The sequence below is a fragment of the Quercus robur genome, chromosome 2 (assembly GCF_932294415.1).
Source record: "Quercus robur chromosome 2, dhQueRobu3.1, whole genome shotgun sequence".
Lineage (NCBI taxonomy): Eukaryota > Viridiplantae > Streptophyta > Magnoliopsida > Fagales > Fagaceae > Quercus > Quercus robur.
This window is the reverse complement of record NC_065535.1, coordinates 28,060,384-28,079,849: the sequence shown is the minus strand read 5'-3', so window position 1 is coordinate 28,079,849 and position 19,466 is coordinate 28,060,384. Positions and strand designations below refer to the sequence as shown.

Genomic DNA, 19,466 nt, shown 5'->3' with positions numbered 1-19,466 from the left:
TTGCTCTGATACCAAATGATGTGAACTCCATCAAGAATAACGAGACCCAACAACGAAAGGGAACCCAAGATCGTTCTATGGACAGATTCAAATAGGAGACCTCGACCTGTTGTTTATGACAAACAAGAACCTCGGTATAAGAAAGACGCCACAAACGGTGGTGGAAACTCCGTTTGATAAGTCGAGATGAACGCCACGGGAATTCCCGATAAGTTCGAGTAGTTCTTCAAAGAACCAAAGAGAATAAACCTCACAAGTTTTTATCAAAAAATATATGAAAAACGTTTACAGACTTAGATAACTATTTAAGGGCTCCTTAAAACTTGACAGACAAGAAAATATATTCTAAAATAACTCCTAATTGATACCTAACCATATTAGGAATAAAGTTTGACCTAAAAAGCATTAAATGCACCTAAAAACAAGGAAATAAATCACTTAAACCTAGAATAACATTTTTTACATAGACCCAAAATATTTCATGCCAACTCTTAGCATTGACCGGATCCTTCTAGAACTTGAATCAAGGTGACGATTTTTTGTTGCCCACGTGGATCATGCTCAACGGGCCTCCATGAGTTTGCTTGAGCCCATAACTCTTGGATGAGTCCGTTGAGTACATCCTTGAACTTCTTTGCTCGTGCTCTTGTAACCGACCCAATTGGTACTTGAACGAGATCCTTCGAAGCGGTGCCTTGATCTCCATCACTACCCTAACCTCAGAGCTATTGACCATGAAAACTAAAAAGAAAACAGAGGGAAATAGATGAATACTAAAAACCTCGAAAACCAAAAACAAACACAAAAAAGGAGAGAAAATCAGAAATTTATCATAGTTTATATCTACACCAAAAAGAAAAAAGAAGTAGAAAGAAGGAAGAAAAGCATACCTCAAAAGAAAAATGTAGAAAGCTCAGCCACACACCAGCTCTGAGAAGAATCGCAGAGAAAGGTTGGAGAAGAAAAGGCTCAGAGCAATGATTGAGAGTTGGAGAAAGTGAAAGGGAAAGTGAAAAGAAGAGAAGTTTTAAAACCAAGGCACAAAAACTGAAATCCAACGGGAAATTCAAGAGTTACACAATTGGAGTATTAACTCCATTAATCAGAATACGCCACGTGGCCACGATGGGTGTGGCGCCACCACCATGCATTAAATGTGGAGCAAAATCCCAAAAGCCATGTCCAGGTCAGAAAACCTTTCACCTTTTGATGGTCATCATAGCACATTATGACAACCACAGAACCTGGGGGGCAGCCAATGGGACTGACGAGTTTAACTTCCTTGGACGATCTCGCCAAATATACTCGTCCACCTCGACGCGACATGGATGAACACAGGAGAGCCATTAATTAAAGCATTTAATACCTCGATTAGTTATCAAATAGTAGGCAGGCCGTTGGGGCCTCATCAAAACCCATATTCATGAACCCTGAGGCGTTACAAAAAGGGCACTAAAGCCACAATTAAGGCCTCCAACAACTAGGAACCATGAAACTGTATATATATACTTTGATTAGAGACAAACCAGGTATATAGACACACCTAAAAAGCACTCATAGTTATTCTGATATTCTGTGTTATTCTTTAAAAGCTTCCTTATACTAATTTTGGTATTGGAGGTGTTGTGGTAGGCACCACACTGGTGACCATCTCAAGGGAGCCATCTTACTATATTTGCAGAGACACGGACAAAAACTCAGCTTCATCTGGACGCACTTACAAAGATTGACGATTTGCAATTCATCATAAATCATAACCTTTTTGTCTTTGAACGACTTTTGATTTTTGCACCAAATTAAATCCTAATTTAATTCTATTGATGCAATCCAAATTTGATACATTTTGACACTAAACTTTGTCAACACTTGTATGAATCCCAACCGGTTCATGTAAATGGAACACGTTTCTACCATTTTGGGCTTAGTGAAATCATAGGACTAAAGAATCAGCTATGCTTTGAAGTTGACAGCTTCCCATGCTAGAGAGTAGAGACAGAGAGAAGGCACCAGTCTTGATGCTGATGTAGAAATGACACATGCATCGTTCTATGGATTACGCATAACATGGAAAAGGCCGAGCGTGCTAGTAGGTTTTGGTCAATTCTGCTAAAAAAAGACAAGTCGTTTTTGGTCTGACGAAGGAACCATGGTCGGGTTCTAAATTATTATTATCCGTAGAAAACATCTTCAGGGCGTCAATGGAGACCTTGACTTATTTTTACTACCAAATACCAATACCAATTATGAGGTTTGGAGTTTAGTGGACGGCAGCGAAAACATGGAAAATGTGACACAACTAGGAACATCATTTTGAATGACAATGATAGCCTTTTCTTAATGGAAATCATACTTTTAAGTTGTAACCCACTTCACTGCACTATTTTTGTCAATAAATACACGTAAATATAAATACTTTTCAAGTTTAGCACTATATTAGTATTTAATTATTAAGGCTGGACACACTTAGCATGGTGTGTGTATATATATATATATATATTGTTTGATAAAAGCGATAGTTATTTTATTTATGAAGTAAAATCGTTTTGTACAATGAAATGTTAACATGGACAGTTCTCTGGTCAAATATTAAAATTATTTTTCTCCATATATCCAGTAAAGTTTGAACCACATCCAAGTAACAAGATTCTTGAGTTGCTCCTGGAATATCCTGCTTATTTGCTTGTTTTTTCATCATTCTCGCCGTAAAATTTTCTAATTCCTTGACAAATTTTCAATTGTCTTCATATTCCTTAGGATTCTGACCTATTGTAGCCTTGTAGGTATAAAAGACCAGCCAAGACTTTCGGCCAAAATACCCTCTCTACACCGAGTCGTTTAAGCTCTTCAATTGATTTTTATTTCCATAATTTCAATGGAAGAGGGGAGATTTAAACCGACGGAAACTTCAGAAGGCGTACGCCACAATACTCTTGACTCATCTGAGTGTTATTACACCACAAACAAGGCAAAAACTCTCATTTATTATATCTAGTGAGATATATTATGAGTAGTTCTAACCTTTAGGACTACAAATTATTTCAAATTTTTTTTGCGCAGTTCTGATATAGTAGACCGTGAGTGATTAACTATCATTTACATATAGATTTATTATTTTTTCTTCACCAATCACACTCTGTCACGTTACAGTTATGACAAGAAGTTATGAAAAATTTGATGGTCCTAGACTTTTCCTATAATTATTATGAAAAAAAACAACAGACAAGAACACTTTGTCACACGTTTTTATGATCAAAAAATTTAGGGACACACTTTGTCACACTTTATTGTAATTTGCACATATATCAAATGATGATTGGATTATTTTTCACCAAGTATCAATGATGGTCCATATGCTGGTTATGACAAGGTGTGTGGCAAACTATGTGATGCTAAGAGAATTGCTTTTTAGGACCTTTAAGCATAAAACCACGTCATATCTCTTGTCTCTCTCTAAATTTAAGCGAATGATTTATGTTTGGCATAGTGGATGCACATTGGGTAATTTTAGTCATATATGGAATGTCACATTGCCAAGTTTATGTTTTTGGATTGTGAGTTGTACTGACAATTAGAAGGGCTATTGCATTGCAACACTTCAAAGTAAGAGATAATTCCCAATATGCTCATGTAGTATGTGCAAGTAGAAAGAAATGAGAAATTATTGTTTTACGATGTTTATATTTTTTAAAGTTATGTATTCACCTTTTTAAGAATGTCAAAATTTTACAAATGATGTAAATAAGTATATAACTATGAATACTGTTGGATGTAAACTAATCAAAGCTCAAAAATACGAATTCCTTATTAAAGCTTTTACTACTTATTCTTCTTCTTCTTTTATTATTATATTTTTTTTAATGCTAGCTAAATATATAGTAAATACTCATCATGCACCAGAGGGGTGTATGTATTAATTTGTTAGTGTCAAGTACCAAAAAAATTTATAAAATAGTTTATAGTTTTAACATTTTCAATATTTCGTTAAGCAATTTTTTCCTCAAACAACATATAAAGTAAAATATTTAGGGTCATATTAACAAATACCCTTAAAGTAATTGTTAGCAAACTAAATTAGGAAAGTTTTAACACTATTTTCATGAGAGATATAAAAAATTGTCAAAAAATTTAATTATTTTTTCTAATAAAATATTTCTAATTTTCAAGTCGTGGGATTAATATGGTTTGTTCTTCCTAGAATCACCGACCTAATAAAAAATAAATATTTTATTTTTGAGAATCAACAATAAATAATAATGTTATATAAAAAATAAAATTATAACCTCGAATTGTACCTAAAAGTGGTTAAAGTATATTCTATTAGTAGTAATTTAATCACACAAAAAAGGTACTTACTATTCTATTAGTATTAAAATTGACACTTCTAATGATTGCTCACGACTAATAAAGGTACCGCTGGCAGCCGAAAAGGGTGAAAAGGTAAAATTGCAGAGTCCTTAATTGACATTGATTTAGTACCAAACAAACTCCTCTCAGAACATAAATCTAGAATCTGCTTGAGCCCTTGAGGTTTTGCCTTGGAGTAATAGTCTTTACCTTTGTCTTTTAAATACACAAATAACGTAGTGTAGTTTAGGAGTAACTTTGCTTTCTTTTCATTCCAATACTCCGAGAATCTGGGGACCACCACCACCACCAACCACATCCAATCGATACCCAAAAGCTGCTTTGTGTTGTTTCAATCTTTTGCTTTTGCAGACTGAAGGTTCAGGGTATCTCTCTCTTTTCTTTTCTTTTCTTTTTTTCTCTCTGTTAAGTTTTTTGTTTTATTTCAGTGTATCCATTGGAATCCAATGCCTTTTGGGTTTTCAAGATAATGATTCATGACGCTGTATGTTTTTTTTTTTTCTTTTTTTTTTTTTCTTTTTTATAATATAATATAAAACCCTTTGAAATCCTTTTCTAGAAGAAAAAATTGTGCCTTTAATGCATTGATAGGAAAAAGCATGTTGCTTTGTATTCCTTTTTGGGCTGTTTGATAATTAACGTGATATGAAGTTTTTATATGCGTTATGAGTTTCGTGATTTTTGGATTCTTGTGGGGGATATTTGGAATTAGTTCGTTTATGGATTAGTGGGTTTTGGCTGGTTTTGTGTTTGTCTTATTTATTGACTGTAATTGGAGGTCTTCGAATAGTTGAGGTATGTATATATGTGTGTGTTCAATGCTTGATTTGTTTGTGGGATTGATCTTGTTGGCTGAGAATAGCTTTCCGTGATTGGTTAATTTTTGTTTCTGTTGTTTATTTATTTATTTATTTTTGATAAACATGCAATCAGTTGATAACACAGTGCGGATGGACCCATATTAATATTTATTCTATGCATCTTTCATACCTGTTGATATAGGATAATGGGTGTTTTTGTTTGTTTTAAATCATTGAGTTCTGCGTGAAAATTTAGAGTGCAAAATATGTGATCCCCAATCTCCTTTTGAGAATTTTGAACAAATTAATTAAGTAATTGGTTGTATTGTGTTTCGTTTAGTAATATGCAATCACTGTCAGTTTTGATTTTACTGTTCTGAGAGTTTGTTTTGCTCAAGATTTAACTTGTGCTGATTAGTTTTCTAACCTTAGTTTTATGAATGGATTATAATGCTGGGTCACTGATTGTAGCAGATTCATCATAGGATGATGGATATGTTTGAGCTGCATAAAACACCTTTCAATCAACATGAAAAATAAGTGAAACTGTTGTTTGCTTTCAATACAGTAGCGTTGTAGGGCTCTGAATATGTTGTAGGGATGTCTGTTTGTACTTGCTTATTTGTTGGTCCTATCCAGGACTAAATTATTAGTAAATGCAATTATTATGGTGATTGATTACAATAAAATGAAGTAAAGAAAAGGAGTAAAATCTGGTGAAAAAAAGAAAAGAAAAGTAAATACGCTACCCATTCAAGAGCTATTCCTTCATCCAGCTATTAGCAGAGGAAACATGTTGTCTTAGGCGTTATTGGTTGCTTCTATAATGGGACAATTCAAAGGTTTACATTGCTGAAGTTCACGTGCAAAGTTGAAAAGGAATTATTGGTTCCATTGATGGATTCCTATCATACTGCATAAGCTTGTTTCTGCTGCAGTGTTCTGCACGGTCTCTAATAAGTAATCCAATGATGCATTAGATTTATGATGTTGTTTTATCTTGTATATAGCAAAATGATAGGCTTGCATGTGCTTTAACTAAATCCGAAAAGGAATTCATGTTTGTCATTTTTCGTTTATTTACAGATGGAAGTGCAAAATTCTGAACATGGTCATATAATTGAAGTGTGTGGAGATGTGCAAGCTGCAGCAACGAGTTTCACAGGGAGTAAGATTTGTGGGGAAGCACCATGTGGATTTTCAGATGCTAAAGCCAGTTCCAAAGATGCCAAGGAACGGTCAGCATCTATGCGGAAACTTTTGATTGCTGTTGTACTGTGTATCATTTTCATGAGTGTGGAAGTCGTTGGAGGTATTAAAGCCAACAGTCTTGCAATTTTGACTGATGCAGCTCATCTATTGTCCGATGTTGCTGCATTTGCAATTTCTTTATTCTCACTTTGGGCATCAGGATGGGAGGCAACACCACGTCAGTCATACGGTTTCTTCAGAATTGAAATATTGGGTGCTCTTGTTTCCATACAGATGATATGGCTTCTTGCTGGGATCCTTGTTTATGAAGCTATTGCTAGAATTATCAATGATACTGGTGAAGTTCAGGGCTTTCTCATGTTTGTAGTTTCTGCATTTGGTTTAGTGGTTAATATTGCCATGGCTCTCTTGTTGGGACACGATCATGGTCATGGTCATGGCCATGGACATGATCATGGACATGGTGGACATGTTCATGGCCATGGTGATCATGGTCATAGCCATGGTGGTCATGATGAATTGCATAACCATGGTTTAACTGTTACCACCCATCATCGCCATCATCATCACAATCATCATGATGAGGGGGACTCTGAACATCATGATCATCATGACGAGGGGCACTCCATAAATGACCATGAACACCATCATGATCACAAAGCTGATCACGCCGAGCCTCTACTGAAGAAATGCTGTGAAGGTGAAAAGAAGCCAAAGGATGAAGCTAAACAGAAGAAGCAACGGAATATTAACGTACAGGGGGCTTATCTTCATGTACTTGGGGATTCCATTCAGAGTGTTGGGGTGATGATTGGTGGGGCAATTATATGGTATAAGCCTGAATGGAAGATTATTGATCTGATATGTACCCTTGTATTCTCTGCAATTGTGTTGGTCACAACAATCAGGATGCTGCGGAACATTCTGGAGGTTTTGATGGAGAGCACACCCAGAGAAATAGATGCCACAAAGCTTGAGAAAGGTCTCTGTGAGATGGATGAGGTAGTTGCTATCCATGAGCTGCACATTTGGGCCATAACCGTAGGGAAAGTCTTATTGGCTTGCCATGTTATAATTAAGCCCGATGCTGATGCTGATATGGTACTGGACAAAGTTATAGACTATATCAGGAGAGAGTACAAGATCAGTCACGTGACTATTCAGATAGAACGCCAGTAGGTACTGAGAGAGTTATTGATGATATAGGTAGCATGTTGCAGTTGGTGGGTTTGGACATGTCTTGAAAGTTTCAAAAAAAAATTTCCTTCTATATATTCAAGATTGTGTCTGCTGTATGGCTGGTTCTTTTAGTATCTGTACATTGCAGAGAGGAGAATTGCTATTTAGTATATCTCTTCGTGCAACAATTTCAATCTCTCTACATTTGCCTTTATTATCAGTTGCTGAAATAGATCTTTTTTATTCTTCTATAGCCATCAAAATTAAGAGCTATTGAAATGAATGGTTTGAATTGTTCAAAAGTAGAACTAATAAGTTGTGGGCCTGCTGCTTTGTTTTTTGTATTTTTTTTGGATAAATAAAATAGGCTGTTTATTTGAAGTTTGTAACCCTGAAATGGGGCTTTAGCGGGGGATCACTAAATAGATACCTGTATACTGGTTAGTATTGTAGTATGCTGTGGCATGATCATCTTATTCTTATCTAGTATCCACCAGTGACAGAGTCTTAGGGGAGGTTCTATCTGCATTTTTATCATTCATATGGTACATGCTTTAGGGAACATTTTACTGACTTCTGTTGGTGCAAGAACAGAACATGTCATGACTAAATGTTACATATTATTGTAGAACTCCACAACTGGAAAATTATAAGCACAGCATGCAACTTGAATACCCTAAAATCCTGCTACTTTTGCTTGTAACAGAGTCTCAGCAGATATTCTATGCATTTTTATTGCTTGTACTGGACCTGTTTTAGGGAACATTTTACTGATGCAATTGCAGAACATGTGATGACTAAATGTTACATATTTTTGTACAACTCCACAACGGAAAAATTATAAGCACAACATGCCACTTGAATGCTGGAAAATCCTGCTTCTTTTGCCAAACTTTCGAATTCTCTTTCTGTCCTTTCTTTACCATCCGGGTTTGTGTTCATCAGGAACAAATATAACTGAAACAAGCTTTTATCAGCACCGGTAGTTGCAGGGGCTTCTGGAATCACCATATCTACTAGTATCACTTTCCCCTGGTCTGGTAGTGCTTCATGGCAGTTTTTTAGTATCTTCAAGCAGTATTTGTCATCCCAACCATGAACTATCCACTGTCTCATACAAATCACAATGTCAGTTGAAAACTGTCCAGAATCTACAACCAAAGAATTAGTAATCTATGTTTGTTGTCCAGAATCTACTCAGTTTATACATCATTAACTAGTGCTTATGGGGGGGAATAAAACCTTCAAAAACCGGTGTCACTGAGAGGGATATAGACAATATTTGTTAGATTTGATTACCTTCATGAAAATGGCATCTCCTTTTGGAATGTTTACAAACATGTCTCCTGCAACGTGCTTGATACCTGCAAAAGTAACCTCCCAGGAATTAACAGAGAAAATTATGGAAGTGAATTAATTTAAGAGCAAAATTGCAGATGCCATACTAGTGACTCCTGATTGTTTCAATTGACACTTCAAATCCATTTTTCTATTTTTATGTTGACTAAAGGTTGAGAGCCTAACATGACCCCTTAGTATTAAAATGGAGCTAGTCTAGTCTTGGGCTAGCCTTGCCATGAAGCAGGAACATCTATGGGTCACTCACTGAATAGCTTTGGTACACCATGAAGTCCATAGACTCCATACTCCATATTAATCCACTTTAGGTTTGGTTTAAATCAAAGCATGACACAAGTAGGTTCCCAAGCTCTTATAGTACAAAAATGCACAATTTTCTATCAAATTTTGATCTGAAGTAGCATTTTCCTATTAAAGAAGGAGATGGTTATTTGATGAAACCCAAACATTGAAATTCATACCAGGATAGGAGGGTGACTTTTCTAAAACAGAGGCCAAGTCAAAGTTGACACCCTTAATGGTAGGGTACTTGGAGATGATCATGTTAAGGATGGTGCCATCACCACCTCCTACATCCACCAGCAATTTCAGACCTTCAAAACCCTTGTATTTCTCAAGAATCTTCTTCATAACTAATGGGTTAAAATCTTTCATTGAGCCCTTAAAAATTTCACGGAATTTGTCATCCTTCCCAATGTACTCAACTGCATTCATTCCATAAGCCCTGTAAAATGGAAGTCCTCCTTCCAGAACTGCATCTTTCAAATGGTACCTGTTGTGATGGTACTTAACATGACAATTTTTACAAGATGAAAAAAAGAAAAAATAAAAGATGGTAAATGATAATGATAATAAAGAAAGTCTTAGCCTTTTGTTAAGCACTTAGTGTGCGTTTGGATTGCATGTTTCCAGTGTGTAATCCAACGTTTGCGTTTTTGGTTGGATCCCACGACACTATTCACAACCTAGCCAAAAATACAAAAACACGCGTACCAATGCATTCTTGGATCTCACGGTACTATTCACACTTTTAAAATTTATTTTTCTACAGTGTTTTCAGTAATAAGTTTTCACTTTTTAGTAAATAAGTGGTATCCAAACACATTTTTAAAGTGATACCTAACATTAAAATTTTGCAAAAATTCAATTTAGTCCCTTGACTTCTATTTCAATTGTCAAATTAGTTCATAATGTTTAATTTTCATAAATATAGTCTTCCACTTTGTGAAAATAAATCAATTTGACCCTTCCCCACAAATTTGTTAACAAGCAATGCTGTTTAAACATTTTTTAAATGACAACATTTATGAGATGCTCCATGTAATAGGTCTTGTTGTTTGATGAATATTATTTAAAATAATAATAATATTTAAACACTTCCATTAACTAGCATATTTGGACAAAAATGACTAGATTAATTTATTTTGATAAAACGTTGGACTGAATTGACAATAATTAAAATTTAAAGACTAATTTGATTATTGAAGTAAAAGTCAACGAACTAAATAGAAGATGGTACTGATGATAAACTTAAGGAAAGTTTTAGCCTATTGTTAGCTTTAGATAGTAATACCAGGTATTCGTCTCGACCTTGTCCTGGAACAAATCTAACAAGGGTGCAAGTGATCCTCCAATTCCATCCTGGTTTTTGATGAAGTATTTGGAAACAGGTGCCAAACCATAGAGCCTTGAAACCTGGCCATCATGCTGATGGGTGGCAATAGAGCAAGTGAGTACAGCGTGGCTAGCAAGAAGCTTGAGCATACAATCAAGAAGCAAAGACTTGTCTTGATTGCTGTGAGTGGGGAGCTGAGATGCTATTTGGGAAGTAGAAAGAAGTGCTCCAGGACCAGCTCTATCCAAAATCTCAAGCACACCAAGCTCTACTGCTGCTTTCAATACCATGGGCAACACTGATGCAGTTGCTAGTTGCATTGCATACTGGGAAAGACTGTCCTCTTCATTGGTGGATGCACCAATCTGGCTTTCCTTGGAGCTCATGATGTGGTTTTGTTGTCAAACAGAACTTGTGAACCAGGTCGAGTATGCTAGGTAGCTGCAGGATCTTGTTTGATAAAACCAGACCACTGTAACTTTGTTAATTGATAACCATGAAATCAGAACTTAGTGTTCAAAAAATCACAGCTCTGACCCCTTCCGCTGGGCGGCTTGACTTGCACCAGGTTCTTTTTTAATCTTCAAAATTAATTAAAATATGTGGTGACAAGGCTTATTGGATGGCAAATCGAAGAAGAAAATCACAATCAATTGAATAACATATCAAAAAGTCATGGATACAAAGTTTTTCACAGTTAGTTGATTTGACTTGTTAGTGCATAATAAAAATGATTTCATTGATAAATGATAACCTTATGAGAAATAGATATTAGACTAATCTTGCTCCAATCACAACTTGTTATTTTACAGCATTTACAGCAGTGGAGCTAAAAATTTAGCTATTTAGTACCACAAAAAGTTACTTTATCTATTTTACCTACTCACATGCTGCAGCAGTGAATCTCTTTCAGCTTTCAACACAATAAAATTATATATCAATTACAATAAAATAATATATTTTCTACAATAAACAACAATCACAGCCATTGCCACCACCACTGTCACAACCACCACCGCCATCACCACCACCACAACCGCCATCATCAAAAAATTTATTTTTTTCTCACTAGTATTAGATAATAATAACCTATCACTTAAAATTTATTATAAAAATATTGTAATAACATTTCTTAATTTTAATTTCTTATTATTCTTTATTTTATTTTTCCAATTATCTTATTTGATTTCATCCAAATATACGTTTCTTTCTTTTCTTTTTCTTTTTTTGTCCTTTTTTTTTTTTTCCCTCTACACACATATACTTTCTTATCTTTACTTGCCTTTTTGTTTTTCTAGTACTTCAGCTGTGTCTTTTTCTCTCTTTCACTGTGTCTTCACCGCCGCCCCACAACAGCCACATTGGAAAACACTGTAAACAGACAGTTCCTAACATGGATGATGAGATCTTCTTGGAGGTTTGTGAACTTTTAGAAGATGAAAGAAAGGCAGTGGCAGCGCCACATAGAGGTCAGGGTAGTCCTAGGACCACCCTGACCTGAAAAAAAAAATAAATTATATGTAATAATTAAATATTTTTTATTTCTTTACCCTTAAAAAAAAAATAGGAACACCCTCAAAAAAATTAGGAACACCCTCAAAATTTTTTTATGCCAATAAAATTAAAGAGAGATGCTATGTTCACAACATTTTTACAATATTTTCATAACAAATCACAAGTGGTTAGTTGTTATTAGTTCAAATTTGAACCTAGTACTAAGATTACTTTTTTATGACAACAATAATAACCAGTAACAACCTATCACTTAGGATTTATTGTAAAAATATTGTAAAAATGCCATGGACATATCATTTCTCAAAATTAAATTTTGGTGGATTATTTGTTACATTTCGGCCGATACCAGTTTTTAGAAGAAAAAAAGAAAAATCCCTAAACGGACAAACTCGTCAACACAACATGTCATTACCTGCGTCGAATGCCTAAAAAACAAATCCAGCCATCGCAAAGGTCGCCCCTACTTCTTCTTATTGTACTATTTTTGGTTGTTGTTTTTTATTATTTAATTACATATTTATGTTTTAATATTATAAAATAGTAATTGTTATGTAATAACTAAATGATCTGAGTGTCAATAAAGAAAAACTAAATGATTTGTTTTATTTGAGATTTACTTATTTGGATCAATAATTTTATGTTGTATAAGAAAATATAAATATAAATATATATTATTTTTAATTTTTTTTAGAAACCCCGAAATACCCTGAAATGGTACGTCAAAATAGATCAGTACCGAAATATTTCGTTCCACTAAACAAATCGAAACAGTGTCCAAAACAGTATTCATAACATTGCTTTCAAGCAAAAAGAAAAAGCTAAAAAAAAAAAAATTGAACTAAAATCTAAAAAAGAAAAAATTGTAATAGAGCAAGGCCACCCAGGAACACCCTGAAAAATATTCCTGAAGCCGCCACTGAAGAAAGGCCAAGATGTTCGTGGCCATGGATGTCACAGCACGGAGGAAGTGGTTACTAAAAAAGCTTCAACTGTAGCATCTATTTTTCTTGTTAATGTCAGATATAATTTTGGTTTTTTTTTTTTTTTTTTTTTTTTTTTTTTTTTTTTTTTGTGTGGATTTTTTCCAATGTAAATCAGATTTGATATTAATGTAAAGGCATTTTTCAAAGCAATATCTCGTATGATTTCCTTGTTGAAATTGGGAAAAAAAAAAAGGTATTGAATTTGTTTTTGCTGGGCGGCCCTACACATGGCGATGGTTGATTGTAGCCGGATTTATGGTTGATTGCCTTGAACGTTGATGATGGAGAGGACTGAGTAGAGAGGAGCAACGGGCAGAAATGGAAAAGAGCAGCAAAGAAATGAAAAAGATAAAAATAATACTAAAATATTCTTATCAGTGTGAACGCAATATAATATAGTATTTTTTTTTGAGCTACAGTACACATCTACGAGAAGTTCGCAACTTTTTTTTTTTTTTTTTTTTTGTTTCTCCCAGGTGAGAAAAAAAGTTGGGTTTAAGCAATGACTCATGATATATTGGTTATTAGTTCAGCTTTTAGTCAATGACTCAGATATTTTAACTTTGGTGAACTAAGAGCATTCTCATCAGCTTTTTCATAAAAAATCTCATTTTAACATACTAAAAACCTACTTTATCATTTTAACACATCATTTTACAATTCATCATTTATCACATCTTTTATTTTTCAATTCTATACACTAAAATAATATATCTAACACATTAAATAATATTAAACAAATTCCAACACATTAAACTACAATCTCAATCAACCTCCACAAACCACCAATGACAACAGCAACGGCAACGGCAAATCACCACCAACGGCAAACCAACCTCCACAAACTACAATCACAATCACTGGATCTCCAACAAATTCCAAATCCAAAAACCTCAACAAAAGAGAAAAGAAAAAGAAAAAGAAACTCAAAATCTTCAACAAACACTGCCAGCCAACTATAGCCACAAACATCGCCGGCCCAAAACTCAACCAACCACTGCCGCAACCACAACACCACCACTGGCCCAAAATCCCAACCCAATCGATCAATCAATGACCCAAAACCCACACATCGAAACCCACTACAGCCACAAACATCGCTAGTCCAAAACTCAACCAACCACTGCCGTAACCACGACACCACCACCGGCCCAAAATCCCAACCCAACTAATCAATCAATGACCCAAAACCCACACATCGAAACCCACTACAGCCACAAACATCGTCGGCCCAAAACTCAACCAACCACCGCCACAACCACGACACCACCACCAGCCCAAAATCTCAACCCAAACGATCAATCAATGACCCAAAACCCACACATCAAAACCCATCCCAAATCTCACACCCACAACCCGATTAAGAGATCTGAAGGTCGGCAGCTCTGGCTATGGAGGTCGGCGACTTTGGCTGTGGAGGTTGACGGCGAGGTGAGGCGGCGAGAGATCTTGAGCAAGGATGAGAGAGATCTTGAGCGGACTGAGAGGGAAGAGATAGAGAGTGACGGAGAGAGAAAAGAGAATAAAAAAACATTAAACCAAAATGGCATTGCTGTCCATACGCTCTCATATTTGAGAGCGTACTATAGCATGTCTCAAAATTTTAAGACATTTAACACAGCTGATGAGGGTTTGTTTTTGTGTTTGGTGTGTCAAATGTACCAAATATTTGACATTTGGCACATTTGAGAGAGCTAATGTGAGTGCTCTAATAACTCAGATGTATCGTAGGTACAATTTAGTAGATTTGCACTAGAAATATAAACGGTTTAAAAACTGAACTTAAGATCAACCTTTTAAAACTGAACAAACAAATAGACGAAAGATAGAAGGAATTTATTCATTTTTGAGAGCCGTTACAACTTTATCTAATAATCAAAAGATCAGGCCAATGACATGATAAATACTACATATTTTAAAATTTTGAAACTAATAAGAAATGATAAATTTAAGTAATTAAATCAACATTCCAACAAAGACAAGCATGTTCTAGGAATTGTACATTGTGAGCGTTTGGATTGTGCTTATTCTTGTGTTTTCAGTTCCAAGTTTTTTTTTTTTTTTTTTTTTTTTTTTTTTTTTTTTTTTTTTTTTTCTGCACGTGAAAAGTAACGTACTGTTCATGTACTGTTCACGTATTAAAAATGGGTCTCATGATACTATTCACACATTTAAAAATTATTTTCTTACAGTATTTTCAGTTTCAGTAACAATAAGCTCAATCCAAACGGACCCATTATGGGTCCGTTTGAATACAACTTATTTTTGCTGAAACTGAAAACACTGTAGCAAAATAATTTTTAAATGTGTGAATAGTACCGTGGGACCCATTTTTAATATTTTTAAATGCATGAACAGTGCTACTACAGTGCTGCTACAGTGCGTGAACAATAATAATTGTCTCCTGCACAGTAAATCCATATGATTTTACTGAGGATGGAAACGTGAAATAGAAAACGTAGACGCACAATAATCTCTATCCAAACCGGCACTATAGGTTAAGCACTAGATGTTTTGAACATGTCTAAACAACATTCAGTTGCAAGTCCTCTGTTCCAGAATCTCTCAAAGTATTCTGCATATGTAAAATTTCTATAGATTGCAGGATGATCATCATCAATAAGATCCTTAGCAGGTCCTATTAGAGCATCATTTGATGGACAGTAGAATGTTGGGATTGATATTCGCTCTTTGTTGCAATTCACAACAGCTCGATGAAGCACACTTTTGTATTGATCATTGCTAAGTACCTGATGCAATGAAAAGTTTCTTGTTTATTATTTGAGTAACTACGAGAAACCTCAATTATAACTCAATTAATTTAATCCTTTTAGAGCATGACGCATATTAGTTTATCTTGTTTATTGTATAAAAATATCCCTCGAAAAAATTGATACTTAGAAAAAAAGTATATATTCCTTTTCGAGATGAAAATAAGTTCAATCAAACATGTAATAAAATAATAACAATGGTCTTAGAAAGTAGCTAAGGGTATAATTGTACCTGCATTTGGTCACCAATGTTGACAATGAAGGTATTGGGAATAGGATTGACAGCAATCCATTTGCCATTTCTTAAGACCTGCAATCCAGGCACATCATCTTGAAGAAGAATTGTGATTAAGTTAGGATCAGTATGACCAGGCAACCCATAAGTAAGCTCTGGCTGTGGACAAGGTGGATAATAATTCAATGCCATATGTTGACCTTGCTTGCCTAAAGCCTTTTCAATGCAGTCTCTTTCTAGGCCCAGGCTCTCTGATATGGCCTCCAGCAACCTTAGCACTAATCCTCTAACACTGGTGCAATACTCAGCCACATCCTCCCTATATAAAATTAAAAAACAACATAATCAGTTGTAATCAAAATCTAAAAATATAAAGGGTTTTTTTTCACACTATGGAATATTCTTTAGAACTTTCAATTAAAATATAGTCATCATAATAAGAGTAATTCTAGAATTACAAATTATTTCATAACTTTTATGCCACAATTTTAATGTGGTAGGTTATGAATGACTAACCATCACTTTTACATGAATACACTATTTTTTTTTTTTTTTTTTTCCATCCATCACACTTTATCACATAACAGTTATGACAAAAAATCGTGAAAATTTTTACACTAACAAACTTTTCCTTCTTTTTTTTTTTTTTTTTTTTTTTTGATAAGAACAAACTTTTCCTTCTAATAAACGAAAAAAGGTGCACCATGGCAGTACACTAGTACTTCGTTAGCCTTGTATAACCCTTGTGGCCATTTGAAAAATGTTTCTATTAATTTTACTGTGCAAAGGTTTTGATGTGACGGGTATTTTTTCACCGACCTTGTATTGTTGATGTACCGTGTTGGCCAGTGGCCACAGTATTTTTGACAAAATTAGAGAAATTGAAGTCACCGATTACGCATGTGGTGCTACTGCTACATGCGTGTGGGTTACGTAGGTAGTGCTATCTGTTTTAAAATTTTGGGGGATTTATATTTATGTGACTTAACGTGTCTTGTTCTTCTACTAAAATAAACGTGTCTCGTTGGATTATTAATAAAAAAGAAAAAAGAAAAATAGTGTCATTTTCACAATACAAGGACCAATAGGAAATAAAGGGATATCGTATGGTAAGGACTATAGGGTGACATTGGAAAGTTTTCAAAATATTCATCACAACTACATTTAGTTTTTGCTTGTTTTTATAAGCTTATTTGCATTGTATTTATTAAAAGATATATAGTTTTTGGTAAGGGTGAAAATGGTATGGTCTAGTCTAATTTTTTTGCATTTTTTGCGACCAAATTTGTCTGTTCGGTCTATGAAAAGCTTGAAAAAAAAATGACCAGACAATTGACCGGTTTCAATTTGTTCGAGTCTAATTGGTCCTGATCAATTTCGTTCGAATTTTGATCTTGGGCCTGTATTGTTGGGTTTCCAATTTTTCGGTTTTTTGCAAATAATCTTGGGTTTTTTTTTTTGTTTTTTTAAAAGCTAATTGAATTTTTTTTTTTTTTGGAGAAGAAGCTAATTGATTTTTAAAAACCCAAATATATGTTCAATTTTATTAAAATAGAATGAGAGAGTTAGATTATTTGGGTTTTTAAAAAATATATATAATATAATATGAAAAAAAATATATATATGTATATAGAATTGGTTTGCTTGGTTTGGACTATTTTTTTTGTAAATCTGATACCAAATCAAAACCCAGAATTTTTTTTTTTAAATGGAGAACCAAACTGGATACCTCAGAAAACTGTTCCAGTCGGTCAATCAGGTGTAAACATTTTTTTTTTTTTTTTTTTACAATCCTAGTTTTTAGTAAGTTTTATGTTAAAGTATAACAAAAAGAAAAAAAAAATCTAGCTCATTCTCACACCAAAAAAAAAAAAACTAAAATTTAAATTATTGGAAGAAAAAAAAAAAGACAAAAAGCAAAAAGTGAAAAGCAGTAACAAAATGCATGTTAGGAATTATTTGTTTTCACTCATTTATTTGCATGGTATTTATTAAAAATATAATTTTTTTGATAACTTTTATATTAAATGTGTTCTAAAAATGTGTTTAAAAAATTAAAATATAAAGCCTTTGGTAGAGTGGTTAAACAACACATTTTCAGTTTTTAAACAATATTACATACATTTTTATACATTTTTTTATTTACATATATTTCAAAAAAATATAAACAACATTACTCAAACTTCTCTATTAATATGTTCCTAAATTATTTGAAAAAATAAAATAATGTCAAAAAAAAAATTTTCAACCAGTCCCAATTCCCAAAGCCACACTAAATTAATATAATATATACTTTAGGTACGAAATTAAAAAGGTTTTTTTTTTTTTTTTTTTTTTTTTTTTTTTTTTTTTCTTTTAATAAGAAAATAACAGAAGAAGGAGATAAAAGGATTAAATCATATAGGGATGCTCAGACATAAGCTAGTCCGAAACCTATGGCTTCACATGTGGGGAAGGATCAAAATCATATTTTTAAGTTTTAACCAAGTTTTAAATTGATTAATAAACTGAAAGTAAAGTAATGGTAAGAGGCACACATAATTAACGCGAGGACGCATATGAATCACCATACCTAAAGGAAGGAGGATTCGAAGGCCATTCGTTCACGTAGTCCTCAAGAGGGTAACAATGGAGTCTTAAAAAATCCCTCCAGTTTGATACCTTCTCAGTCTTTACATTGAAACTAGTAGAAAGCCTGGTGGTTTTTGTTGGGTCATCTGAGTAACTCTTCATTCTCTCACTCTCTGGCAATCGGAAAAATTCTCTTGCTATGTTCATAATTGTACTAATCAGTGTCTCTGGTATTCCATGGTTTTTAATCTGACAAAAAGTTCAGCAGAATATATATATTAATGTAAGAACAAAGTTCAAATACAATAATAACAAAGGATTAGAGAGTAAGTACCTGAAAGAAACCTTCTTGTTGGCAAGCTTGGGCAATCTGTTTGATAATGTTGGAGTGGTTGGGGCCGTGTAAGCCTTGGAGATCAATAAGAGGAATGGAGGCATCTGAGGATTGAACATCAGAGAGGTTTGGTCGGTCGGAAATGGGTCGAATGTAGTTTGAGGGAACATGGTTCACACTTGAAGCAAGGTCGGTTAGAAGTACCTTGGTGGCGGTGGTGGTGGTGGTGGTGGTGGTGGTGGCTGCCATGTTTTGCTAATTGCTAATTGCCAATTCGTAATGCTATCTATAATGATGCAAATTTACTGATTTTGTGAGTTGAGTTGGAAAGGGAACATTGTGAACCTATATATAAACTAACGGATGCACAGTTACACACACATATAACGCGCACAATCAAAATGACATCACATTCTGACATAGAACCTGTGACGACATTCTATACGAATTTATAGTTTTCTAATTTTTCTGGTTCTTCTGCAGTAAATTTGAGAATCTCTATTTTTTGTTTTATTTATAAAATACTA

At 34.2% G+C, this 19,466-nt stretch overlaps 3 protein-coding genes across 7 annotated transcripts; 1 reads left to right on the top strand and 2 right to left on the bottom strand.

The window, feature by feature from the left end:
* Positions 1–4,496: 4,496 nt before the first annotated feature.
* LOC126713173 (metal tolerance protein 1-like) lies at positions 4,497–7,809 on the top strand. Of its 5 annotated transcripts, none has more exons than XM_050412854.1 (2): positions 4,497–4,723; positions 6,252–7,809. In XM_050412854.1, the coding sequence occupies exon 2, from the start codon at positions 6,252–6,254 to the stop codon at positions 7,554–7,556; it is 1,305 nt and encodes a 434-aa protein (XP_050268811.1). In that variant the 5' UTR covers positions 4,497–4,723; the 3' UTR covers positions 7,557–7,809. The 5 variants fall into 5 exon arrangements, with proteins under 5 accessions (XP_050268811.1, XP_050268809.1, XP_050268808.1 ...); XM_050412852.1 differs by having other exon boundaries at positions 4,497–4,730; XM_050412851.1 differs by lacking the exon at positions 4,497–4,723 and adding an exon at positions 4,735–4,849.
* Positions 7,810–8,159: 350 nt separating this feature from the next.
* On the bottom strand, positions 8,160–11,157 carry LOC126713174 (caffeic acid 3-O-methyltransferase 1-like). Its single transcript, XM_050412856.1, has 4 exons — positions 10,489–11,157; positions 9,377–9,687; positions 8,856–8,920; positions 8,160–8,663 (listed from the first exon to the last, which is right to left on the bottom strand). Exons 1-4 carry the CDS (start codon positions 10,914–10,916, stop codon positions 8,361–8,363), a joined length of 1,107 nt encoding a protein of 368 aa, XP_050268813.1. The 5' UTR covers positions 10,917–11,157; the 3' UTR covers positions 8,160–8,360.
* Positions 11,158–14,843: 3,686 nt separating this feature from the next.
* On the bottom strand, positions 14,844–19,265 carry LOC126713172 (protein DMR6-LIKE OXYGENASE 2-like). Its single transcript, XM_050412850.1, has 4 exons — positions 18,940–19,265; positions 18,607–18,854; positions 16,032–16,353; positions 14,844–15,778 (listed from the first exon to the last, which is right to left on the bottom strand). The coding sequence occupies exons 1-4, from the start codon at positions 19,186–19,188 to the stop codon at positions 15,527–15,529; spliced, it is 1,071 nt and encodes a 356-aa protein (XP_050268807.1). The 5' UTR covers positions 19,189–19,265; the 3' UTR covers positions 14,844–15,526.
* Between the last annotated feature and the right edge of the window lie 201 nt (positions 19,266–19,466).